General features: G+C 42.0%; 1 protein-coding gene across 3 annotated transcripts in view; it reads left to right on the top strand.

Moving 5' to 3' along the window:
• Positions 1 to 20025, top strand: part of GPATCH8 (G-patch domain containing 8) — an 84740-nt gene extending 64715 nt beyond the window's left edge. For all 3 annotated transcript variants that reach the window (XM_058561176.1, XM_058561178.1, XM_058561177.1), the window contains 2 exons: positions 10816 to 10946; positions 13660 to 20025. In XM_058561176.1, the coding sequence (XP_058417159.1) occupies positions 10816 to 10946; positions 13660 to 17539 (4011 nt within the window). In that variant the 3' untranslated portion in view covers positions 17540 to 20025. The remainder of the gene's footprint in view (positions 1 to 10815; positions 10947 to 13659) is intronic.
• Positions 20026 to 23764: the final 3739 nt, after the last annotated feature.

Raw genomic sequence — 23764 nt, 5'->3', positions numbered from 1 at the left:
TCATTATTCACTAGTTTTTCTCATATTTTCTAAGATATTTGGTGAAGAAAGTTATTAATACACAGATATTAAGACTCAGCTTGATCTTCAAAGATGAAAAAGCTAATTAGGTATTTTAGCTCTTTCAGCAGTCTAACCTTTGTGTTTTTTTTTGTTTGTTGGGTTGGTTTTTGTTTGTTTGTTTTGTGAAGAAGATTAGCCCTGAGCTAACATCCATTGCCAATCCTCCTCTTTTTTTTCCTGAGGAAGATCGGCCCTGGGCTAACATCAGTGCCCATCTTCCTCTACTTTATATGGGACGCCACCACAGCATGGCTTGACAAGCGGTGCATTGGTCCGTGCCTAGGATCCGAACCTGCGAACCTCAGGCCACGGAAGCGGAGTGCATGAACTTAACTGCTATGCCACCGGGCTGGCCCCTAACCCTTGTTTTTTAAAGTGATAATTTCAGTACATTTTGAGGTCTCCAAGGATAGGCCATTTCATTCCTCAGGAGATAACCCAATCTATGATTCCTCTTTTTATAAGTTAGTTCTTATATGCCTGAGTGCTCAATAAACATTAGTATCCATTTTCTCCTACCTTTGTTGTCTTAGTTATAAGTTAAAGTTGACTTTGAAACTAAACATTTTTCCATCTCTAACTCCTTGCCTCTTTAGTTATTTTGCATATCTTTTTTAAAAAACATGTCTGCTAATAGATATGACAATGGAATCCATTTTCTTTAGCTTTTCAGAGGGCCTAAAATTCAAACTCCAAAGAACATTCTCTTTCCCAGAGGTAAATTCGTAGCAGCACAATAATAGTGCCTTATTTTAACACTAGTTGTTTTTTTGCTTTGTTTTTTGCTTTCTTGGTGCTTTGTTACCTACTCAGGATTCTTCCAGTCTTATTATTGTTTATTTGTGCCATTAAGGGTCCCTCCTTGCCAGCCTCTGGTACGTAAACCAGAGATCTCAAGTTGTCCCACAGATGTATTTTGTCTGGCCTTTGTGGTGTTAGTTTTTTTCCCCGTTAATTTCAGTTGGTTCCCAATTTTTAAAAATGGGATTTTATATCATTTAGGCTTTGTCTTACCTTGAAATATCTAAGAACGTTGGACCTACATTTCAACATAACAGTTGGCTAAAGCTGAATAGTTGCTCTCTCTTTATTTATTTATTTATTTTTTTGTGGGGAAGATCGGCCCTGAGCTAACATCTGCCAATCCTCCTCTTTTTTTGCTGAGGAAGACTGGCCCTGGGCTAACATCGGTGCCCATCTTCCTCCACTTTATATGGGAGGCCGCCACAGCACGGCTTGCCAAGCAGTGCATTGGTGTGCGCCTAGGATCCGAACTGGCGAACTCCAGGCCACCGCAGCGGAGCATGCGCACTTAACTGCTTGCGCCACCAGGCTGGCCCCAGTTGCTCTCTCTTTAGAAAGGCATGCATTTGCTCTCCAATTAGCTATGGTTTCCACTTCATTTTTCTCTTTCATCAGTCTCTGTGACTCATTATTACCTACCAAATCCTTCTAAACATTTGAGCCTGTGTATACCTTTCCCTCCTCTCCACACAGACTCCTGCTGGTTCCAGTTGGCACTGGAGAAGTAGCACATTGTAAAACTGCCTCCTCCTTTCTCCTTAGTGCTGGGTCCGTTTCAAAACCGTCTGTGGTAGTCTGATCCAATTATCAAAATCTGGTACTGTAAAGCAGCTTTGAGAAATTCCTTTAACTTGTAGAGAGAATCAGTATCTTGGTCAGAGGAAAGAATGCTTTCAGCCTACCTCTTTTTTCTGGTAAAATAGCTTCAGTATGAGAAGCTCAGTACTTCTTTACATTTTTTGAAAAGACTGAAGTCTCATTTAATACTCCGTTTGTTTCAGCTGTAAAAGTAGTGGTTTCCTGAGCTTTAAATAGCTGAACTAAAACAGACTAAGCTTGTAGTAGCCATCAGTGACGTCTCTATTCTAAATTGTACAGAATAGAATCTATTAGTACATGATTTAGTTAATTTTGTCTAAACTGTTACAATTATTTTTTGACAGCATTGCTTATTCTTTTTTTTTTTTTTAATTTTTATTTATTTATTTTTCCCCCAAAGCCCCAGTAGATAGTTGTATGTCATAGCTGCACATCCTTCTAGTTGCTGTATGTGGGACATGGCCTCAGCATGGCCGGAGAAGTGGTGCATCGGTGCGTGCCCGGGATCCGAACCCGGGCCGCCAGTAGCAGAGCGCGTGCACTTAACCGCTAAGCCACGGAGCCGGCCCTGCATTGCTTATTCTTAATTGACTATTTCAGTACCCAGTAATGTATATTACCAAGGAATAGAAATTTTAGAGTTTTCCTCATTACTCAAAAATGAAACAGGTTCTGAATTGAAGTATTTTCTGAGAAATTCCTTGGTGTTAGAGGGAATGCTCATTTTTGGACTTCATTCAGGTTTGGAGTGGTCACTTTCCACTTGAAGTTTCACTGTTTTACTGATTGGATTTTTGCCTCTTACGATATTTTAGTGCATTTGACCCTGTGTATGGTTGGCACATATGGCATCAGGACAATAAGCACATCAAAACCAATTGGACCTCTGGCGAGCCACTTCAGATTTGAAGAAATGCAGGCTGGGTTCCTTTTTTGATGCTACTTTGGGGTCAAGGGAACACAAGAAGTAAATAAATTAAAAAGGCAAGGTCAGAGAAGATAATTCTAGGGCTAAAATAAAAAGAGAATGATACTTCTAAGAAGTGAAACCGCTAAAATCAGATACCAATGAAGATATTCCATAGGTACTCCATATTTTGGGTGTTTATGTTTATCCTTAGAAAACCATAAATTGGTTATTGTAAAGATGTGAAATAGGTTAGGAAAATCTTAAAGTACTTATGAATCCCAGAGCTTCATAAATGTTGACTTAAACAGCACAGGTCACTTCTGAAGAGATTATACTTCAAGAAGCAAAGCAAGTGTGAAGAAAGGAACGCATCTCAGAACTTGAGCATATTGTAATTTTAATAACCTGTAGCAAAGAGATAAAAATTTTAGATTCAGTGGTACTTGGTACCACTGTGGATGCTATTTTCTTTGGGACTGTTTTGTTTAATAAGAGAATTGGCATCATTTGGCCAGTCTTCCAAAAATCGAGCATGTTTTGAGCCTTTTCACCTGTTAAATCTTATGTGCTGACCGCCTCTGCTTTTGTTGGGAATAGACTTCTTACACCCAGCTATTACAATCTAGTTAACCTTGGAAAACTGCATCTGTTTAGGGAAGCTGTCTGCTTTTGTGAGCAGGGATAACCCTAAACACTCTTTGGGAGCCAAGGTTGCTGGTAAACCCTGTATTATCTTATCATGTGTTTCTAACCCTGTTCTTCATTTTGGCACGCAATCCCAATATGAATAAAAATGGTTCTACCTTATTTATGTTTTGTAGTTTTCAACTTGTTTTCTACCCCTGTACACTTAGATTCATCACAGTGATGAACTGTGGTGGAGATTCTGGGATGAGGCTGTATGTTCTATTGTAGTCTGAAAAGTTAAAAGCAACCTAAGGAGTAACGATAAGTTTGCAGGTGACAGTGCTGAAAAGAGAGCTCTGAACTGAGATGCTGCTCTTCCGTTTGTTTTGGGCCTAAGCAGCTTTTATGAATTACGCTCGTTCAGATTTTATATACAGGCAAATCTTTGCCTCCAGATATGATCCGGAAGGCTATGTAGATATACTTAAAATTTGTTGTCCACAAAACCACGATGGCCTACCGTTTCACACCCCCTAGGATGGCTAAAATAAAAAAGACACAGTAACAAGTGTTGGAGAGGATATGGAGAAATTGAAACTCTCCTGCGTTGCTAATGGGGTTGGAAAATGGTGTGGCCCCTCTGGAAAACAGTTTGGCAGTTCCTCAAAATGTTAAATATAGAGTTACCATATGACTTATATATACCCAAGAGAAATGAATATATATATCCACACAAAAACTTGTGTAAGATTGTTCATAGCAGCATTATTCACAATAGCCAAAAAGTGGAAACAACCCAAATATCCATTAACTGATGAATGGATAAACAAAATGTGGTATATCCATATAATGGAATATTATTTGGCAATAAAAAGGAACAACTTACTGAATGCAACATGCGTGAACCTTGAATATATTATACTGAGTGAAAGAAACCAGTCACAGAAGACCCCCATATTATATGGTTTTATTTATATGAAAAGTCTAGGATAAGCAAATCTATAGAGAACGTAGATTAGATTTCCAGGGACTAAGTGGAAAGGGACAATAGGGAGTGACTGCTAAGGGGTGTGGGGTTTCTTTTGGGGATAATGGAAATGTTATAAAATTAGATAGTGGTGATGGTTGCAAAACTCTGAGAATGTACTAAACCCACTAAATTTTACACTTTAAATGTGTGAATTTTATGGTATGTGAATTATATCTCAATAAAATTATTATTATTTTTTGTGTGTGTGAGGAGGACCAGCCCTGAGCTAACATCCAATGCCAGTCCTCCTCTTTTTCTCTTTTTTTTTTTTTTTTTTTTGCTGAGGAAGACTGGCCCTGGGCTAACATCTGTGCCCATCTTCCTCTACTTTATATGGGACTCCGCCACGGAATGGCTTAACAAGCAGTGCGTCGGTGCGCCCCCAGGATCCAAACCGGCGAACCCCGGGCCGCCACAGCGGAGTGCACGCACTTAACCACTTGCGCCAACAGGCTGGCCCCCCAATAAAATTAATTTTAAAACCTCATTATCCATCTTAAATTTTAGTGATGGTGACTGTGTATACATATATGTACGTGTGTGTGTATGAAAAAAAATACCTTAAAGCAGGCACACTTGGTACTGTTAGAGAATATACCATACTTTTAAGGGTTTTTGCTGAATTCCTGCACATGACAAAGCCAGTATTACAGAGTGATTTTGTGACAAATTAATTTGATATTCACTAAATGATATTAATAGTTATTGTGTTGCAAAATAATTGGGCATAAATTGTAAGTATTGTCATAAATGACTAATTAGTACTACTCTTACCCAGCAAAAAGAGTACTATTACCCTCTCTTCTCTGATTTTTTCAGTATATGTAATCAGCATTAGTGTTTAGTTTTTGGTTACCAGACATTTGGTTTTCTCTATTACTGAATAAAACTCATTTTCATCACTTACTGATATACATATGCTAAAAGAAAGATTTTACGTCTAATGTCCAGTAACTTGGATTTCCTTAACCATTCAGCTATGATCTTCCTTCCCTGAGTATAATGCTGAGACTTTCTGTGTTCTTTCCTGGTCCTTTCCCTCTCTCACCAAATGATGATGTCCTGGATGGTCTCATCTAGAAGCATCAAACACTGAGACTTGAGTTGGGGTAACTTGGCCAAGCAACAACTACAGCATGATTATTCCAGTTTGGGAGGGGAGGGGAGACCCACATTAATGTTATGTCACCTGGATTTTGGGTGTGCAGGATTGTTGACATAGAGGAAAGGAAGTGGTTGAGGTTCAAGAAGAGGTGCATTATGCTTAGCCAGCGAAAGAGATTGAGGTGCAAGCAACCACCCCTTCTTTACTATTTCCCATCTCTGTAACCAACAAATAATACATAAAAGTGTGTGTATGTGTTTCCTCTTCCAAATCATTTTAATTTTTTTTTCCCCCCAAAGCCCCAGTAGATAGTTGTATGTCATAGTTACACAGCCTTCCAGCTGCTGTATGTGGGACGCAGCCTCAGCATGGCCGGAGAAGCGGTGCGTCGGTGCGCGCCCAGGACCCGAACCCAGGCCGCCAGCAGCGGAGTGCACGCACTTAACCGCTAAGCCACGAGGCCGGCCCTCCGAAATCATTTTAAAACTGAAACCAGTTTGATAAATGTTTATTGAGCATCTCTCTTGGACCACAGACAACGATGTGTGCATTGCAGGGTTAGTTAAGGAAGACCACGCTTCAGTCCCTGTTCTGGGAGAGTGGGGTTCCTGTCTGGTGAGAGAAAGAAACCATGGATAATCTTGTGACCCTAAAGAGACAAAATCAGGTTTTCTCTTTAGAGGTGAGTAAATATTAGAACATAGGATTCTTAGTGGCAATAGGAAATACTCTCTGCCTTAAACTCTGCCGACCTTCTGATGCCTAAAATTCCCTTCATATGGAAACAATGGTTTTGATTAAGTTGAGACAATAGATTTAAAATACTTGAGAAAGATAATAATCAGATTTATTCCTAGTAAAGTATACTCAATCAATTATAAACTTCTCACATCAAATTTTGTTTTGATAGAAGAGAGGAGTAGCACCAAAAGTTACAAAAAAATATTTTATTAGACTCAATCATCTTTTGTTAGGGAAAACTATATGCAGAAATATCTTTGTCTCATTCATTCTCAGCTTAAACACAGTTTAGCAGGAATGGTGCCACTCCTTGCTGTTGACATTCCACATTGTTGATAATGTGAGCAAATTTATCACCCACATTAAAAACTTGGTAAGATTTACCAGATTCTCATTTCCCTGGTTTAATTTGTTCAGAGACGGATAGCGGAGCAGGAGTTTGTGTCTGGAGTAGACATTTTTCTGCGAATACAGTGCTGTTTAGCAGTGTTTTAAGAACTGGAATGTGGTTTGCATTTGAAGTGGTCTTTAGCCCAAAAAAGAGCCATAATTATGGGGATGGGTATTTCAAGTGCTGGATTATTTGTTAAGGTTTTCCTTCTACTTGTCTTTTGGGAGATTTAATGGAAACCTCAGCTACCGTGTGATTGAGAATCAGGGAGAAATGTTCATTCCGTTGTGTTCTGTGCCACAGATGTATACTTTCTTGGAAACATTCTGTTGGTTTTTCAGGAAAACAGGATTTTCAAACCCTTTCATTTTGTATGGGATTCGATATTGAATCAAATATTTTCCAGGTAGAAATATGTGGCTTAAATTTTTATTAATAAGCATTAATAGTTCAATAAAGAAACAAATTTATTAGCAACTTTTCAGACAGCATACTTTATAGTTTTCAGAAATAAAGACATAATGGCTTTGGAGTCAGCTTAAATGGTTATATATCCATTCAGATTAGATTGTGTGTCCCAGTTTGGAGTCTGACTTGAATTTTTGTGTATAATGTGAAATTTGCTCAGCCTTTGAAAAGAGTTTTTGGATTGACAACACAGCTATAAATTTTTGGTCTCCTTACATGAGCTCTATTTCTTCTCTGACAGGCAGGTATGTTACTCCTCTATTCTCACCTTGAAGAAGTTGTCTAAAGTTGTGCTTCTCTTTAGAATTTAAAAGGAAAGTAAAAGTACAAGTCACAGAAAATTTCATATGGGCATTCAATGGCAAAGGAGCCAGGCTTGGTAGCTTTTTGGAATAAAATAGGCAACTTTAGAAAACCTGACTCTGAAGTAGGGCCTTGTACCTTTATAAAAATTACTTTTTATGTTGGAAATTGAGAAGTTTTTGGTCAGTATGTTTTTTGCCATTTGGCCTAATTGTGTCCAGAAGTAAGGGGCTTAAAATTTGGGTTTTTTGATTCCCTAAAGAAGGGGACTTCCTTAGTATATGAGAATAATAGCTAGGAAAACCATATTCTGTAACTTGAATATGTCCCTAGTAGAGATAAGAGAATATTTCATATCAGACTTTCCTACAAATGGTAAAAAATTTATTTGGGGAAAAATCAAGGATTCAATGTTTAAGCCAAATTACTCACCAGCCATTTACCAGATGCCTTCTGTAGACTTAGTACCACTCCATGTACTGCAGCGTTGATTATAGAGATAAGCCATAGTCCCTGTCCCAAATAAAGGGGAGGGCAGTACTGAACAGTTTTGACATACTAAGTGCTTTACATTTATTTTGACTTTTTTTTTTTTTGTGAAGAGATCAGCCCTGTGCTAACATCTGCCAATCCTCCTCTTTTTTTTTTTTTTTTTTTTGCTGAGGAAGACTGGCCCTGGGCTAACATCCGTGCCCATCTTCCTCCACTTTATATGGGACACCGCCACAGCATGGCCTGACAAGCGGTGCGTTGGCGCGTGCCCGGGAGCCGAACCGGCGAACCCCGGGCCGCCGCAGTGGAGCGCGCACACTTAACCGCTTGTGCCACTGGGCCAGCCCCTTATTTTGACTTTTAACCTCATAAATCTATCACTAGATAACCCTGTTTTTCTCATGTGGGAACTGGAGCTTGAAGAGGTGAAACCATTTGGCTGGTAATTAATGGATTTGAACCCAAGTCTTTCTGACTCTGAAACTTTACACATACTGCCTTTCTAAAAGACAGGAATAAGTATAGTCAGAGCAAAATTATGGTGGTTGCTAGTGGGTGCTATGACAAAGTGCCAACACAGTGCAGAAAGAAGAAAAATCCTATCTTCTTATGAGGGGACAGTAGAGACTTTGTGAGGGGAATTTAGTTTGACCTTGAGTAGAAAGGAGAGACTTGGAGTTGAGAATCCATTTTTATCAGAACACCTTCATCTGAGACCTCAAATATACATTTTGGGTTTGGGAGAGTTGTCAAGCCCTGTTCTGTATGGTTTGGGTAAGAATTCTGGGGTTCCCAAATCAACTTTTGAGACCCCAGACTTAACTAGATATTTGTAAAGGTGATATAGGAGTGTTTGCTACACCCTATATGGTACAGGGATAGCTTTGCCTAGAAGGGGTTGCAGTTTCGATTTGTTTTATTGACATCATCCCATTTTCTTTCCTCCCTACCTCCAATTATATTTGGAATTAAATTAGGAATTTGAGATGGAGTGCTTCAAGATGATATGGACATAGACCTAGGCTTTAAGTTTCAGGGTTGCACCGAGTAGCTGTGAAATGACTGGAAACCCTGGTCTCTGTCTGACTTAGCCTGAAGACTCCAGACTTTGATAAAACGTTCATTCTTTTAGACAATGTCCTGTAGTTTGGGAAGTAATTCCTAAAAGTGATGAAATATTTGTAAGATTGAAGGAAATGATGGGGCATGGGGAGATTTTCCAGGCTTATGGGGTAGCTAGAAAGAAGACGCAGATATGAGAAAAACATACATCCTATAATTCTTGGCTAGAGAGCCTGGTAAGTGTTTGGGGCAGAAAAAACTAGGTTTGTGGCCTAAAATAATTATATATAGGCTCTTTCTCTCTGCCCCATTCTCGGAAGGAGTAAATTGGAATTCATATTTATTTAAAATGCTTCATCCTCTATCTTGCAGTGGTTTTTATAAAATCTTAATTCTGGGCAGCGAGCCTCAGTAAAACAATTTTGCCAGCTGTTGGTTACTTGAACGTCCCCAAAATAAAGGTAACTGAAAATAAGACTGACTGCTTTTAGACTGCAGTGGTCTTTCCTAAACTTCTGTAACCACTTTTCCTGAAGAAATGCAGATGGTTCCATTTCTCTAGGAGGGCTTCTTACTGTGTCACTCTGTGTGTATGTACACATATATGTGTTGTACAGGTGCTTCCCTTCTCCCCAACCCTTTTAGAGTTGATGGCTTTGTCCCTGATTGTTCAGTATAATAGTTTTCAGATTCACTAAGAGCTTGTGTAGTAATGCTTGCTTTGTTTTTTTTCTCTTCCACTCTTGTTTTATTTTTACTTTTTTTCCTTTGTGATGTGACATTTTCAGCTGATGTATTGAAAGCAAATCCTTCTAATTTGGGAGCCCAGATCACAAGAGTGAGTTTTTCTACTAGTGTCTTTAGCTGTATATCTTTTTTTGTGTGTGTCTTTGCACCCTTTTCCCCTCCCAATTCAAAAATATTTAAAACACATTTCATAAATATTAGGTAAGAAAATTCCTCTGTCTGTTGAACATCATGCCTTTCCACAAAGCAATGTCCACTTTATATTGGGTCAAATCCCTTTTCCCAATGCTGTTGTAAAAGCATAGGTTAATGTATGTGTTTTGTTTTGGTTTGTTTTTTATGTTATCTAGTGTGTTGAAAATAATTTTAGTTCTTTCTTCATTGCAGATAGATAAGTCTGGACTCTGTCACCAGTGTGTCATAGCAATGTTCTTTTCTGGTTTTTGTCATTTTGTGTTTTAAAGGAAATTACATAGTAACTTCTGAGAATAAACGACCTGTTCTTTTATCAGGATTTAAAGTAATAAATTCTTTGACTTATCTCTATTCTCCCTCCTCCTCTTCTGGATATTCCTATCAGGGCCATGAAAGATGAAAAGCTATACATATTACTTTCTAATTTCAGCAGACTGACCAAATGAAAGTGGTCAGACTGGTGAGCTCTGAACATTCTAGCTTTGGAAGACAGGTTTGTTTGATAGTTACGGGAAAAGTGTTCATGCTGAAAAGAAATAAAGCACCTTTTTATGGTAAAATAAAAGTATGCTTTCTATTTGTTAGTTCTGATTCACATAACCTCCCCATGTAAGCTGTACATTGCTTTTTAAGATCTTACACCTGGGTAATTCTCTGTACTAGCTTAACCCTTTTCTGTTTCTCTGGCTTATGTTATTACAATTTATCTCATGTTCTGTTTGTCTAGTTTTGCATCCTGGAAGAGCAGGTGATTAAATCGTCCCTTTTCTTTCCTCCTAATGTTCCAAAATTTGCTTGTTGCTTCTGAAATCATTTAATTTTGCCCAATAAAGCAAATGGTATGCTGTCCTAATTAGAAATGCAGATACTCCACAAGTGTTTTACCGAAAGTAATCAGCCATTGTGTTTTCAATTACCGTAAGAGAGTATAACAATGTATTCTGTACTAGAACTATATAACCATTGATTGAGTGTAAATATTCTAAAGGCCTTGCTTTCAGGATCCCCAAGTTATTCTAAGTCACCCACCCTGTCTTTTCTTTCTTTTGTTACCCCAGAGATTGAAAGATCTCAAACAGAGAGAGTTTGCTCGAAATGTCTCTTCAAGATCCCGCAAGGATGAGAAGAAACAGGAAAAAGCCCTTCGGCGGCTCCATGAATTGGCAGAGCAAAGAAAACAAGCCGAATGGTGAGGATATTTTCTCTCAGAGGGTTCTACAGATAATTATAATCCTTAAGATTTAAGATTATAATTTAAGATTTAAATTAAGATTTAAGAATGATAATCCTTAAGTTTTTAATAGATCCTTGTTTCAAATTGAAAGCATATGTATACTTGGAGTATAATATACTGATTAAGAATGTGCACTCTGAGGTATCCTACTATCTGTGTGACCTGAATTATCTAGGCTCTGTGCCTCAGTTTCCTGATCTGTAAGATGGAGATGATAATAACAATTTACTTCTTACAGTTGTTGTGAAGAGTGATTAAATTATTACATCAAAAGTGTTTATAAAAGTGCCTAGCACATAGAAGATGCTCAATAAATCAATAAATTATGCAACTATTATTATTGTACCTATTCTCCAACATTCTTTTTATGTGGAAAAGCACATATATTATAGTATCCTATTTTATAGCTAAAAACTACTTGGGCACAGATTCAAGTATTGTAACTGCCTTTTAAGTACTAAACACTAAAATCTAGGGAATTCTATCCATTTATTTCTCTGCAGATTCCTGCCTTCATGAGTATTCTTTTTAATGTTCTTTCATGATTGTTGATGATTATCAATTTGGGGCGGGTATTGATACCCGCCCCAAATTGATACCCGCCCCTATTGATAGGGGCGGGGATTGACTTAGGTGGAATTTACCCCACCTAGGGCTAAATTTCCAAGCAGCTAGACTTGGGGGACCCAGTCTTTGAGCATCTGAGGATTCATGAGGTCTGTGCCTCAATCAGAAAGACTTAAGCCCCCATGTTTGTTTTTTGTGGCTGGCCAGGACCAAAGGAAGGAACTGGTTATGGTAGAAAGAGAAACTATGATCGTGGCTTTTAAAAGTTTACAGCCAAATTGGGGCCAATTTTCAAGTTCCTGGACTTACTAGATTTATTTTTGTGTCCGGTTCCTTTTTTACTAATTTACTTCTCTTGTATTTTGGAGGAAGAAGGAAGGGAGAGAACACATACAGTCTAAGTTTTGAAACAGAACTAACCTCTAAGCTCTTATGTTGAGATAAACTGCCTATAAACTGGTTCTCATTCCTTCTTTGGCAGCTCTTTATGTAGTAAACACATTCCTCTTGGGCATGTTGCAAGGGTACCACCTTAAAACGTATATGCCAGGCCACTTTCTCGTTCAGGACATATTTTAATACATGTTTTTCTTCAGAGGTAACTTTTAGTTCTCAGTTTTATAAACAGTTTAAAGATGACCAAGTAATCTCTTGGAAGAGTAAAAGAAGGTTTTGATCCATCATCAAGTATTTCATTGTCCTAGGAGCAATGCATGACCCCATAGTAAGTATTATTGAAGTAACATGGCACAAGACTAAAAGATCAAAATAAATCCCCTTTTTATTCAATTTGAGAGTTTCTTTGTTGTGCGGTAGGTTTCATGACACAGTGTAAGTATCTCTTGCTATCCAAATCTGTTGGAGTCTCATCTTCCACTAGCAAAAGTTCAGATAGCAAAGGATACCACATTATGCAAATATATTTGGTTCCTGAGTTTAGGACAGCTAGTAGCTAGAGTTCAGATAACAAGGGCTTCATGCAAACAGGTATCTAATTCTCTTCAGTTCTTGAGTTTGTCTTGAGAGATACCTGTATAGTCCACACTGTAAAAATTTGAGACATGACAGGAGTTTAAAACATTGGCTTTGAGGGGCCGGCCCTGTGGCTTAGCGGTTAAGTGCGCGCGCTCCACTACTGGCGGCGCAGGTTCGGATCCCGGGCGTGCACCGACACACCACTTGTCTGGCCGTGCTGAGGTGGCGTCCCACATACAGCAACTAGAAGGATGTGCAACTATGACATACAACTATCTACTGGGGCTTTGGGGAGAAAAAGGAGGAGGATTGGCAATAGATGTTAGCTCAGGGCGGGTCTTCCTCAGCAAAAAGAGGAGGATTGGCATGGATGTTAGCTCAGGGCTGATCTTCCTCACAAAAACAAAACAAACAAAAAAAACACTGGCTTTGAGGTTCCTCAAAAGGTTCCTGTTTTCAAAGCTGAGAAAGTGCTTAGTAGCATCATGATCATTGTACGGAATGCCCAGAAAATATCACAAAACGAAAGCAAATGCTTGGGCGTGGTGTCCAGAAGATAGGCATAGACTCTTAGTTTCTAAACCGGACATACTAACCACAGACTGCTGTCGAGTAGCACGGTAGAGGAGGCATGTTTAACTCAGAGAATATGTACATTTTAAAAAATGAAATTTGAAAGCACAGAGGAAATTAGGTTCTTTTTTTTAACCTGAATGAAATACAACCTTTGTGAATAGATATTCAGCCTACGTTTGATAGCATACTGAGTGGGTAGGATGATATAATAAGAAATTAGAATGGATACAGAACTGGTAGACTGTACCAGATGGTAATGGTAGACTATTTGAATTGTGAAATAAGACTTACTTTTTTATATTTTAGACAGCAGTAACTGACTAGCCCTGGGAATGTAGCTTGGTAGATTAATAGTGCGAGACTGCTCATCCTTATTGAGGAAGTTCCCTTCGTTAGCGCAGGGCTCGGGAATGATGACCACTCAGTGTCTTTGAAACCTACCTGCAATGTAATGGTAGAACGTAAGAGATAAGTATTTTATAAGAAGTATAAAATACACCCCTAAATCTGTTTTTTTGTTTGTTTTTCATTTGTCTAAACCATTGTGTAGTGCACCTGGAAGTGGTCCCATGTTCAGACCAACCACAGTGGCTGTAGATGAAGAAGGTGGAGATGATGATAAAGATGAATCAGCTACAAACAGTGGCACAAGTGCCACTGCCACTTGTGGCCTGGGATCCGAATTCTCCACAGATAAAGGAGGCCCTTTCACTGCAATACAAATCACTAATACCACTGGCCTGGCACAGGCTCCTGGGTTAGCCTCCCAAGGCGTCAGCTTTGGCATTAAGAATAATCTGGGGACCCCATTGCAAAAATTGGGAGTGTCATTTTCCTTTGCCAAGAAGGCTCCTGTCAAACTAGAATCAATAGCATCAGTTTTCAAGGACCACGCAGAGGAAGGAAACTCTGAAGATGGAGCAAAAGCTGATGAGAAGGGTTCTGACCAAGGACTGCAGAAGGTGGGAGACTCTGATGGTAGCAGTAATCTTGATGGTAAAAAAGAGGATGAAGACCCTCAGGATGGAGGGTCCCTTGCATCAACATTATCTAAGTTAAAAAGAATGAAGCGAGAAGAAGGAGCTGGGGCTACAGAGCCAGAGTATTACCACTACATCCCCCCAGCACACTGCAAAGTAAAACCTAATTTTCCCTTCCTACTCTTTATGAGAGCCAGTGAACAAATGGAAGGTGATAATAATACACACCCAAAGAGTGCCCTAGAGAGCAAAAAAAGCAGTTCTCCGAAGCCTAAAGGCTACATCAAGGTGGCAGCAAGCCAAGGAGCAGAAAAGACAGTTAGTGAAGTCTCCGAGCAGCAGACAGAAACCAGTGTGGCTGAGCCGTCAGAGCCTGGAAGCAAAGCTGAGACAAAGAAGTCCTCGGGAGGGGATGTAAGTGAGCAGAGTTTAGAGAGTCAGAGTACTTCAGAGATCCAAACGTGTGAGTCTAATCCTTCTAAAGAAACTTTTCAGGCCACCCTAGCAGGGAAAGAAAGCCACGAGGGACCCAAACATCCTACTGGTCCCTTCTTTCCTGTTTTGAGCAAAGATGAAAGCACTGCCCTCCAGTGGCCATCAGAACTATTAATTTTCACCAAGGCAGAACCCTCCATTTCATACAGTTGTAACCCTTTATACTTTGACTTTAAACTTTCAAGGAACAAAGATGCCAGAGCTAAAGGGACAGAAAAACCAAAGGACATAGGTGGTTCCTCAAAGGACCATCTCCAAGGCGTTGATCCAGGTGAGCCAAATAAAAGCAAGGAGGGGGAAGAGAATGTAGAACATTCCTCAGGAGGCAGAATGGATGTACCTGCTTCAGGGTCTGCCTGTAGCAGCCTGAATAAGCAGGAGCCTGGGGGCAGCCATGGGTCAGAGACAGAAGACACAGGGAGAAGCCTTCCTAACAAGAAAGAACGATCTGGAAAATCCCACCGACATAAAAAGAAAAAGAAGCACAAAAAATCCAGCAAACACAAACGGAAACACAAGGCTGACCCAGAAGAGAAAAGCTCTAAGGCAGAGTCTGGGGAGAAGTCTAAGAAACGCAAGAAACGAAAACGAAAGAAGAATAAGTCATCAGCCCCAGCAGATTCTGAACGAGGTCCCAAATCAGAACCCCCTGGGAGTGGTAGCCCTGCACCACCAAGAAGACGGTGGCGAGCTCAAGATGATTCCCAGCGGAGATCTCTCCCAGCTGAAGAAGGGAGCAGTGGCAAGAAGGATGAAGGTGGAAGTGGTGGCAGCTCACAAGATCATGGTGGGAGGAAACACAAAGGTGAACCTCCAGCTTCATCCTGCCAGCGAAGAGCTAGCACCAAACGGAGCAGCCGGTCCAGCCATCGGAGTCGACCCAGTAGTGGAGATGAGGATAGTGATGATGCTTCATCACGCCGGCTGCACCAGAAGTCTCCATCCCAGTATAGTGAGGAGGAGGAGGAGGAAGATTCGGGCAGTGAGCATTCCCGTAGTCGCTCACGGTCTGGCCGGCACCATTCCTCACACCGTTCCTCCCGGCGTTCTTACTCCAGTAGCTCAGATGCTTCTTCAGACCAGAGCTGCTATAGTAGACAACGCAGTTACTCTGATGACAGCTATAGTGACTATAGTGACCGATCGCGAAGGCACTCCAAGCGCTCCCACGACTCTGATGACTCAGACTACGCCAGCTCCAAGCACCGATCCAAACAGCACAAATATTCATCATCTGATGATGACTATAGCCTCAGCTGCAGCCAGTCCCGAAGCCGGTCTCGGAGTCATACCAGGGAACGCTCAAGATCCCGAGGCCGCAGCCGCAGCAGCAGTTGTAGTCGCAGCCGAAGCAAACGGAGAAGCCGCAGCACCACAGCCCACAGCTGGCAGCGGAGCCGGAGCTATAGCCGGGACCGCAGCCGAAGCACCAGGAGCCCTTCCCAGAGATCAGGCTCCAGGAAGGGATCATGGGGTCACGAGAGCCCTGAGGAAAGGCATTCTGGTCGTCGAGACTTCATACGCTCTAAAATCTACCGCTCCCAGTCTCCCCACTATTTCCGATCAGGCCGGGGAGAATGTCCTGGAAAGAAAGAAGATGGCAGAGGAGATGATGGTAAAGGGACAGGCCCACCCTCCCAGAACAGCAACATTGGTGCAGGAAGGGGGTCAGAAGGTGACTGCACCCCTGAAGACAAGAACTCCGTCACTGCCAAACTGCTACTGGAGAAGATTCAGTCAAGGAAAGTGGAGAGGAAACCCAGTGTGAGTGAGGAGGTGCTGGCCACCCCTAATAAAGCTGGGCTCAAGCTCAAGGACCCACCTCAAGGTTACTTTGGGCCTAAGCTCCCCCCTTCTCTTGGCAATAAGCCTGTCCTTCCACTGATAGGGAAGCTCCCAGCTACCCGAAAGCCCAACACCAAGAAATGTGAAGAGTCTGGCTTAGAAAGGGGGGAAGAGCAAGAACAGTCAGAGACAGAAGAAGGGCCTCCAGGGAATAGTGATGCACCATTTGGACATCAGTTCCCCTCAGAGGAAACAGCTGGCCCCCTGGCAGACCTACCCCCAGAAGAGCCAAAGTCTGAAGAAGCTACTGCTGATCACCCTGTGGCTCCACGAGGCACCCCAGTGCACTCTGACTGCTATCCTGGGGACCCAACCATCTCCCATAACTACCTCCCTGACCCCAGTGATGGGGACACCCTAGAGTCCGTGGATAGTGGCAGTCAGCCAGGCCCTGTGGAATCCAGCTTGCTGCCTATAGCACCAGATCTTGAGCACTTCCCCAGTTATGCACCTCCCAGTGGGGAGCCTAGTATTGAGTCAGCTGATGGGGCTGAGGATGCTTCCCTGGCCCCCCTAGAGAGCCAGCCCATCACCTTCACTCCCGAGGAGATGGAGAAGTACAGCAAGCTCCAGCAGGCCGCACAGCAACACATCCAGCAGCAGCTTCTAGCCAAGCAAGTAAAGGCCTTTCCAGCCTCTGCTGCCCTGGCCCCAGCCACTCCAGCCTTGCAGCCTATCCACATTCAGCAGCCGGCCACAGCCTCTGCCACCTCCATCACAACTGTTCAGCATGCCATCCTGCAACATCACGCTGCAGCAGCTGCTGCTGCCATTGGCATTCACCCCCACCCCCATCCCCAGCCACTTGCCCAAGTACATCATATTCCCCAGCCCCACCTGACCCCCATTTCTTTGTCCCACCTCACTCACTCAATCATCCCTGGCCACCCTGCCACCTTTCTCGCTAGCCATCCCATCCACATCATTCCCGCCTCAGCCATCCATCCTGGGCCCTTCACCTTCCACCCTGTCCCACATGCTGCCCTCTACCCTACCCTACTTGCCCCACGGCCTGCTGCAGCAGCTGCCACTGCCCTCCACCTTCACCCACTACTTCACCCCATCTTCTCAGGTCAGGACCTGCAGCACCCCCCCAGCCATGGCACATGAGTTGGGGGATGGGAGCCCAGGTAGGGCCAGGGAAGGTGACCCATAAATCTTCCCTTGGGGGTGTTGAGCCATTAATACCAGCAAGTAGAAGCTGGGATGGGCAGTGTCTGACAGCCAAAGAATCGAGTTTTGGCTTGCAGGGGTGGTTTTAGATTTGAGGTTTGCTTTAGGTTTACTATCAGGGATTATTTTTTTTTTCTCCTTCCTCCTCTCTGTCCCTCCCTCTCCTGTGTTTCTAAGCTAGGGAACACCAGTAAGTGCTACCCACCTCTCTGCGGCAACATCTCCAAACTGTTGAGTTTAGATGCTTCCCTCCTCCCTCTACTTTTTATCCTCTGCTCTTCCCTTCTATAAATTTTAAAACATTATCCTCCTCTGGCCGGCGGGTTGTCCATCTGGTCCTGCCTTCTCAGTATCTTTGACCATCGTTGGTGACTTTATGTTATCCTGGGTGAGGTGGAAAGGGAGTCTGACCTGGAACCAGATGCTACTCAGGCTGTATTCGATCCACTTCCCACACAAACAGGGAGCCACACATTTGGCACTGTTGTCCTCGTGTCCCTCATCCCAGAAGAGACATCTGCATATCCCAGAAAAGAAGATCCTATCATGAATAGAAGCTATGCGGAACATAGAGTCACCCATATGCTTCCCCAGAGAGGAGCTCATGTGTCTGAAGGGTGTATTTTCTTCTGTCATGTTGATGTTTCCTTCTTAATTTATAGGATTTTTTTTTAATGTAAAAAATTGCACTGAACTCTACAAACGTAAATGCTGCTTTTTGTAGCTCATATAAAAAAGGTCCCATATTTGTAGTATACTGCAATAATATTTTTTACATCCAGCTCTTTAAGTGATCCTTGTTCTGGTGGCTTTGTGTAAATATGTTTGCCCTAGTTGAATTAAGAAACTTTAAAAGTTATAAAATGAAAACAAAAATAAAGTATTTGTTTTCTGCTAGATGCAAAAATGACTAAGCATGTATATTTTATCAAGCTCATGTATTTTTTGAAGTTATGAACTATAAAAATGATAAAAGGAACATTGTTTAACATTTTTTGCTGGGACAAAATGGTTGGTAATTTACAGTAAGTGGCGTCCCCAGCAGTGGGATTTTTTAACTAATGGGCAGCAGTCTGCTGAGGGCATCAGAGGGATACTCAGTTATGACAGTCTCCCTCATGCTTGGCTGTTTTATACAGAGAAACAGATGGGCCCCACAGAGGAGGAGGGAAAGATTCAAGAGCTTTATTCTCTGGAAGCAGTGAGGTTTATAGTGATTGTCTGGGGGATTCCTGGGTTTCCTGGGTGCCTTGTTCCCGGCGATCCATTTGCCTTCCTAGTACTTAGGCCCCCTCTGACAATTTTTTTTTTAATATGCCTTTTGGGTTGGCTAGAAATTGAAGGAGAAATAGACCTGGGGGATGATAGTGTTGGGACAGTTTTCTTCCTCCTCTTGTTGGGAGGTGAGCACATTTATAGATCCTGCAAATTTTTTTTGCTTCATAGTTTCCATGCCTTCTGGCCCGTTATAGTTTACACAGTAAAGATTCCTTTTTTCATTTCTCTCATGACACCTACCAGAGGAAGTACCACCTCAATTCCTCTTGCTCCTCTTGCCTTTCACCCAGGCTCAGACCTAATTAACACACTGACCCAAAGGTCTTGATATTGCAGGTCTCATCTGTGGTGTAGTTAGCAGTTCCCTGTTCAGCATTTCCCTACCTATTCCTGTGGCTAGAATTGGTTAGGTGGTCACCTGACAGGAAAAACAAACCCTGCTTACCTGGGCCAAGGCTCTGTGTCTGCCTTTCTTCTCAAATTCCCAAAAGAAAAGGTTTTGAGTTTATGAGAAGCAAGTGCTGGGCAAACAGGGCTCTTGACTGAGCGTCCTACCTGTTCAGTGCTCCTCGTCTGGTTCAGAAGCATCACATTTTTGATAACTAGCACTGGAAAAATGAAATCGTCTGTTTGAAGTGAAGGAACTCATTTTTCTTTGCCTTCAGCCCATGTAAATATTTAAATGATACAGTATTAACACTTTTGTGCTGCTTCCCATTAGCTTGTAGATTGAGCCATACTCTGGCTGCCTCTGCCTTCCTGGGGGCAGTTTTCTTTAACTTCCAGGATAGTGATTTTAAAACTTAAAAAAAAGGAACAACAAAATAAACCTATCCTTACTTACAAGCATAACAGATTGTATTTATCACATATGATAGAGATATATATGCTGTAAAATTAGGGAAAGGAACTTTCTAATAAACCAATGATTTGTGGAAACTTAGCAGAGTCTGTCGTGATTGTTGCCCCATCCACAGAAGTGGGGAAGGAGTGGAGTTACGGGTTACAAATAACATCATCTTTGAAGTGATCAAGGAATAGATTCTTATGAACCAGTTGTTTATATTTGGAATTGTGCTTCTCAAAGCTCAGGCTGCCCAAGTAGAGGGGAAAGATTATGGCTGTGGGAGGAAGTAATAGTAGTTAAGTTTCTCTCAGTCATAGGTAGATGTCTTGGAGGAATGTGCACCTCCTCTCCACTCTCCCATAAGGATTTTCTTCTGTATCTACCTTTTTCCTCATTTTAGAAGATATTCTGTATATAGTAGAATGTATGGTATGTAGGTGCTTACTAAATGGGTTTGGAATTTCTGGCTTTGATTTTTTAGGATTTTGGATGAACTTCAGGGCAATGGGATTATAAGAGTCATCCGCCTGGCCTTTTGCCTTCCAGATGGAGTTCTGTACCAGAACCAGTCTTGCATTCTCCTCAACCCTTTAATACCGCTACAGTGCTTGAGAGCTACCTGGTAAAAGGAAATAAGCCCTAATGGTTACTGAGCAGATAAAAGCTATCTTCTGTATCACAAAATCACAAAAGGCAGAAAGTTTAGCATCAAAAGCTAACCATAGATTTGTAGTGATAAATTAATTTCTCTTCCTTGGCCTTTCAGGAAGGAATAGTAGATGTCTATTTCTTTCCTACTCTCTCATACAGCTGTTCTCCCTTTGACTAAAGAGAAACTATTCAACTTGAACCTTGGGTTGGATGCTCAGATCTGCCTATTTTCCTAAAATAGGAAAATCCCTGCCCAGAAAGAAAGGATGTCAGGAAATGAAGAGTGATTTCCTGCGCAGGCAGGGTGTCAGTGACCTGGCAGGCAGACTGGCCTGTAGAGAGTATGCTATGTGAAGGTATGTGCAGCGGCCTGATTCCACTAAGGGTTCTGCCTGTTTCAGCCACTCGAGCTTGACACGTGGAAGTACTCCCTCTTCTACACCCTCAATAACTAATTCAGGCCTTGTTAACCATTGCCATTCTTATTTGGCAGAGATACCTTCACTTCTCCCTTATCAACTCATGTCTGAATTATTGCAGAATTTTCCTGGCTGGCCTCCCTGACTCTAGAATCTAATTCCCTGTCCCATGTAAACTCACTGGCTTTTCAAAATCTGAGTGCAGTTCATTTTGTATTCACTGCTTCCCAGTAAAATTATAAGCTCTGAGAGGACAGGGACTGATTCTTATACTTGCTTTTTTCTTAACCCCTTAGAGTGTTCTACATAGTGCTGAACACATAGTAAACATTTTCATTATATGTTCAAGAAAGATGAGCAAAGTAAAATACCATTAGCTGAGGATTATGCATCAGGATTTAGCAAGGAAACATCAAAGATGATAGACGATTTTTTCTATATATCCTCTACATTACCTAGCTCAGTGCCAGGCACATAGAAATTCAATAATTGCTGACTTATTGAAGCCTTAACAGAACTTTGAGTTCGTTGAGGGATTCTAGGACTCAGGCCGATAGGATGGGAAAGTGGGAGCAATGTGTCAGCACTCCTCTGCCTGCTATCTCAGAAGGGAGGTCAACCCAGCTCTGACCCTGAAGGGACACACATGAGGAACAGAATCCTTATTGAATACCAAACCCCTCTCGCTTCCCAAATCTGATCCTCCACCTGTTTCCAATTTTGGTTAATGGTACCACAGTCCTACCAGCCAGCCATGCAACAAAGTTTTGAATTACTATTGACACCTCACTACCACATCCAGTTACTGCCTGTGAATCTCTGCTCTCTTTTGTTCCTGCTGTCAGTACCATGGTTCAGGCCTCATCACCTTTAGCCAAGAGAACTACAGTTGCTATCCATCTTCCCACTAAGTCTTGCCTCTTCCAGTTCCTTCCATCCACAGGCAGCCAGTGTAATCATCCAAATTGGAGCACAATTGATCAATGTATCTCTTATTCCCTGACAAAAATCTTTATGATTCTCCCATCTCCTACAGATTAAAGTTCAAATTGCTTAATATGACATTCAGGGACCTCCAATGATTTGACCCCAGTCTTCCATTCTACCCTCATGCCCCAGTGCACCCCTTTAAACACCCTATGCTGAGTCAACTACTTGCCCTTCTGTATAATTGGCCTCTATGTTCTTCTGCCACTCTCTTTGCTTGTTATTTCCTGTGCCTAAAAACCACTTCATTCTCTGACAAAAAGCAACATAGTGTAATGGTTAAGAATGTGAATTCAAGCACAAATGTGCTTGAATCCTAAGTTTTGCCACCCATTGGCTGTGTAAACTTGGGCAATTGACCTAAAATTCTCTGTGCCACAGTTTTTGTGTTTATAAAATAAGCATAATAGCACCAATTTCATTGGGTTGTAATAAGGAGCAAATGATATAAATGATTTCAGCTAGGTGTAATTGCCCTTTTCAAGGTATGCTTTCCTATCCCTCTGCCACAGTTCTGTGTGTGCATGTCTTAACTCCCTCTGGACTAAGTTCTCTAAGGATCTTTGACAACTATCTTTGTATCCCTTTTCACTCAGGGCCTTGAACAGAATAAATACGTATTAAAAACTTTAGTGAAATGTGAGTTAACATTGGGCTACACAGTATATACCAGTAATACAATACCACTCAGTTGAGGACAGGACACTAGCAGGGTGAAAGGTTGAGTTAAGTATTCATTCCAACAAATGTCTTACATGCCTACCATGAGCTTGGCACTAGGAATTCAGCAGTGAAGAAGGCCCAGACTGAAATTCAAGGAGCTTGTAACCTAGTAAGAGATAGGATTTTGAGCTGTGCGCTGAGGTGGTGAATTATGAGAGAAAGGAAGGAGCTGAAGGGATTCCAGAATGGCACAGGGCAGCTGGGCAGGATAAGACGATGGTTAAACATGATCAGAAAATATAGATCAGGGGCCGGCCCTGTGGCGCAAGTGGTTAAGTCCGCACACTCCGCTGCAGCGACCCGGGGTTCGCAGGTTGGGATCCCGGGTGCACACAGACACACTGCTTGTCAAGCCATGCTGTGGCAGCGTCCCATATAAAGTAGAGGAAGATGGTCACGGATGTTAGCCCAGGGTCAAAATTCCTCAGCAAAAAGAGGAGGATTGGCATCGGATGTTAGCTCAGGGCTGATCTTCCTCACAAAAAAATAAAAAAATAAATGAAAAAAATTAAAAATTAAAAAAATATATAGATCAAAAGGAGGATGTGGCTATATTCCTTTACCTCTAGCAGATCTCTTGAATTTCCTTCCTGAGCACCTGCTTTTTTGGGAAGACATGCAGCACTGTTGAGATTTGTCACTCCTCTTCCTCTCATCCATAGAAAATGACCTTGCCTTTCTGCTCACAACTACTCCTCTTTCCACTATGTGACTCCTTGTTTGCATCTTCCATCCTCAGTGCATGTTTCCATTCGGTCTGTCTCTCAGCAATACCTACTATATGTTGGGCTCTTGGCTAGACCTTGGGGCTGCAGAAAAGAACCGTGCTTTCAAGGCACTCATGGACACAATCCAGTGAACAGACCATGACTAAACCGTGTGATTGGTGTTGTGCCCATGTGTGTTAACCCCAGGGTGCCAGCCTGAGCAGTCGAGAGAGGCTTCCCCTAGGCAATGACTCCACTAGAATTGTCTTGATGGTTAGACAAGAGCTCTGTCACCCAAGAAAAAGTGAGGGCCTGCCTTGAGAAACTGAACAGCTGGTGCATAATCTCAGAGCCTGTAAGCCAGAATACCCTGGAATAACTCCACTTTATCTCCATCTCCTTTCCTCTCGGGCCAAGATCCATTCACCACCCCTTTCCCAGCACTGGCTGCACTGCTGTGGCCACATTAAGACTTGTCCCAACATGGAAGACTGAGGAAGCTGTTGCACCAATATGGCTGACTGAAGCTGCCCTAGGCCCTAGAAGGAGG

Source organism: Diceros bicornis, chromosome 18 (genome assembly GCF_020826845.1).
Source record: "Diceros bicornis minor isolate mBicDic1 chromosome 18, mDicBic1.mat.cur, whole genome shotgun sequence".
Classification (NCBI taxonomy): domain Eukaryota; kingdom Metazoa; phylum Chordata; class Mammalia; order Perissodactyla; family Rhinocerotidae; genus Diceros; species Diceros bicornis.
The sequence above is the reverse complement of the archived record's forward strand: the minus strand, read 5'-3'. Positions and strand labels throughout refer to the sequence as shown.